Here is a 3,706-nt window from a genome sequence, read left to right as displayed (position 1 = left end):
TTAAAATAATACTTCTAAATAATATTTTAAAACCCTTTTAAAAATACAGATTAAAACATCACAATAATATTAATTACTTTTAATTATTGATAAAAAATATTATTTATTAATCTTTTATTTTGTGTCAACAACCAAACATAAAAGATCGTAGATTATATCATTTTTGCCTATGTACGATGCATTTAAAATCTATCTTTTATTCCTTTTCTATCGTCTTTGTGTGGCTTCACGTCGTTATTGCTTTCATTTGCATCGTAGGTTGTGTATCAACATTTATATTTATATATTATTTTATCATTTTTATTTTCTTTCATTTTGATTTTTTTTCACTTCATACACCAAAAAAAATAAATTGTATGACTAAAATTGTTTTATTTACATGGCTTAAATATACCAAACTACAAATTAAACTTGGATGCACGTAGCTCAAATATATTGATAGATCTAAGTTAAGCGTTCTTTAAAAGTGATTTTAGTTGATGAGAATAGTTTATTATTATAAAAATTGGGAGAACATAGGTGCATGAAGAAAGGGTGTGGCAGAAAGTTTAGACATGGAAAAGAAAAGTTTAAATTAATTGGCACTGAAACCAAACCCCACACGACTTAACAAGTGAATTTTGAACAAATATCAGACACAAAAGGCACTAAAAAATGTACACAAATCATGCTCACTTGGGTACTGATATACATCATAATGCACTTCCTACACGAAAGAACAATTCGAGGAGGGGAAAAAAGGAGAAAAAAAAAAGAAAGGTACTTTAATTTATTTTGTTAATTAATAGACATTAAAAAACAAACAAACAAAAAAAAGGTTTTGGGTAGGGGGGGTGGGTGATGATGACGCTCAGTAAGAGGAGGCCTTGGTGAGTGACTTTATGGTAACTGCGGGGCCCAGAACAACGGGTTTAAACTCAAACGTAAACGTGTCGTAACGCAAGAAGAATTCCACCAAGTATAACCTGCACATCAGCACCACCAGATCCCTCGCCGGACACTGTTTGTTATCAGCTGTGGGTTCGTCCGTTTCGCGTCCGTTGGACCAATACACGTGTCTCAATAGCTTTTCACTATCTGGCCCAACAAACCTATGGCCCACAAACTCTTCCGCGTTCTCAAACACCTTAGGATCCTTAGTAGCGAACGGTTGATATCCAAACAGCATCTCTCCCTTTTTGATCTCATAAGACGCATCGTGACTGTGCACCACCAGATCCTCCCTCGCCTTCGCGTATTGAAAAGGTACCGCAGGCTCTATCCTAAGTGCTTCGTACGCCACCGATTTGGTCAAAGTCATCTTATCCAACGCACCAAGAGTGACCCCGCCTTCGTTCCTAACAACGGTCCTGATTTCATCGGCGAGCTGCTTGTGCAAACCCTCGCCACTTAACCCGACCCATTTTATCAGGATCGGAAACTGGTTCGTCAATCCTCCGTACGCGTTGAACCCTAACATGAACACCAAATTGTGACACGCTTCGTCCCTCTTAATCCCCGCGCGCTCCGCTTCATCCAGCAACGACGTACCCGCCGTCGAGAAACTCTCGTAGAGCTTCTTGTAGCTCGACTTCACGGTCCACGCCGGGAACTGGATTGTTCTGATCAAAAAATCTTCCACGTAGTTGAATATCCACGGCAAACCCAGCGTGGCCAGCGGCGCCAGCTGAGCCGCGAGCCAGGTTTCCACGAGTTTGGGCCCGTCGGAGCCGATCCTGGTTTCGGCGGGGTCTTTGTCAGTCAGAAGACGGAATAGGAAACTGAAGACGGCGCCGCCGATGGAGGTGTTGAAGCTAACCTTGCCGGATTTTCCGGCGAGTTTGTCTTCGAGGTCGGAGAAGTGGTCGGATAGGTTGTTGCGGAAGAGGGGAATGAAAACATCGTGTTTGGAAGCCAGAAAGTTGAGGTAGAAGCGCTTGAGAAGCGCGTGGGATGGCTCAGTAGTATCTTGAAAAGCACAGGCGCGGTAGCCGCCGGTGAAGGAGGTGGAGGGCATGAAGGTGCCGTCGAGGACGTCACGTTTATCAACCTTGGAGTTGTCGAACAGGATAGAGAACGAAACAGCGTCTAGAAGAGCGATGACTCGGGGGTTGGAAGAGATGAATGGACCAGGCGGCATGTTGGTTCTGATAACGGTGGAGTTGTACTTGTGGATTCTGCTTGCGAAGAACTTGTCGCGTCCTTGGTGGTAGAAATAGTCGTGCCTGTCACTCAATGGACCGAAGAAGGGGATGCCATAGCTTCCAGGGATTGGCTTGACGGGAAGGTTTGTTTCTGAAGAAGCCATTGTTATGTTGGATGCTTGTGCAGAAGTGAAGTGAAAATAATATGCAAGTGGAAATATCTAGTTCTTGATGAGTTTGAGAGGATCCATATGTAATGCGTGTAACGATCATTTATATTATAATATAAGCATTGCACTCTCTCCATCCTTGATTGATGCTTCCCAACGACACCAACGTTGTACTCTGCAGGCCCACATGTTTTTACTGCAGCTTACCGGTTTGGGTTTTTATTTTTTATTATTTGTTTTCATAAATTTATGGAGACTTGTTTTAAGGATCAATTATTTTTTTTTTCATTGTATTATAAAATATATTAAAATTTATGAAAACAAGTATTTTTTAAAATTGAAAGACATTGATTAATATTTTTTAAAATAAATTTAAATTCATTGAGTAATAATATATTTCTATTTAGAATGTGTTTTTTTATTAAGAATATACAAAAAATAATCGCAAAATAAATAAACTTGAATAATCGTCGAAACCAAGTTTTGTTTGTTTTTAATAGTTTGAATGTTAATTCACGTCGACGTTGCATGATTCTCTAGAGAAATTCAACAGCTAAAATAATTACGAAAAATGCGTTCACACGTGTATTTGATTTATTTAATAGAAATTGTATGCAAATTTTTCAGATTGAGTATATAACTACGAATTACGAGAAAGAAGAATGTTACATGATCTCTAACTTAAAAAAATAACAATAATAAATGTTAAAAGATAAGTAATTAATTATAATAAAAAGGGACATGTTTATTTTAATTAATAAGTGTATTTTTTTTATAAAAATTTTCTATCCACGTTGCATAAAAGTTAAGAAAATCCAAAACTATCCATCACCGACCAATAATAACTGTTTGTAACTGATGATTTAACGAATTTCGTAGCCACGTGTTACTGTAAGGTCCTTTTCTTCACGAGAATAGGAACCAGATGGAACGGACATGAGGAAAATATGCTATCATATTCAATATTTAATAGAGAAAAAGATACAATATAAATAAATATACATAAAATAATAAAATTATTCTTTTATTTATATTTACTAAATTAACCTAAAATTATTTAAGCCCAGCTTTTCAGACGAAAATTTCTGAATGAGACAACAGAGTTCTACATTTTATCAGACGGAGCCACGATCACCCTTGGAACACGGATCCTGATTTTCTCGTGTTCGTGCCATTTTCAAGCGCTGAAGGTCATATTAATGTATTTTTATATTTTTGTTTAAATAAATTTTTATTTATTTAAGTGAAAGTGTAAAAATATACTAACATGATCTTCACGTAGTGTGAAGGGACAGTAAAATAACATAAAATGCAAAGAATACTGAATAATATGAAATAAAACAATATAAAATTGTAATTTATTATTTGAAATCTTTATCATGGAATAAAATAAATCTTTAAATTTCAGATATT

The 3,706-nt window shown here is 36.6% G+C and overlaps 1 protein-coding gene across 1 annotated transcript; it reads right to left on the bottom strand.

The window, feature by feature from the left end:
• Positions 1 to 650: 650 nt before the first annotated feature.
• On the bottom strand, positions 651 to 2,348 carry LOC113865813 (allene oxide synthase 3-like). Its single transcript, XM_027500582.1, has one exon. The coding sequence runs from the start codon at positions 2,285 to 2,287 to the stop codon at positions 851 to 853; it is 1,437 nt and encodes a 478-aa protein (XP_027356383.1). The 5' UTR covers positions 2,288 to 2,348; the 3' UTR covers positions 651 to 850.
• Between the last annotated feature and the right edge of the window lie 1,358 nt (positions 2,349 to 3,706).

The sequence above is a fragment of the Abrus precatorius genome, unplaced genomic scaffold, assembly GCF_003935025.1.
Source record: "Abrus precatorius isolate BTA unplaced genomic scaffold, Abrus_2018 Scaffold4, whole genome shotgun sequence".
NCBI classification, from domain to species: domain Eukaryota; kingdom Viridiplantae; phylum Streptophyta; class Magnoliopsida; order Fabales; family Fabaceae; genus Abrus; species Abrus precatorius.
Note: the sequence above shows the minus strand (reverse complement) of the source record. Positions and strands in the feature narration are given on the sequence as shown.

Bases quoted from the DNA above. Each gene is read 5' to 3' on its own strand.
- LOC113865813 (XM_027500582.1), bottom strand. From the start codon at position 2,287: ATGGCTTCTTCAGAAACAAACCTTCCCGTCAAGCCAATCCCTGGAAGC.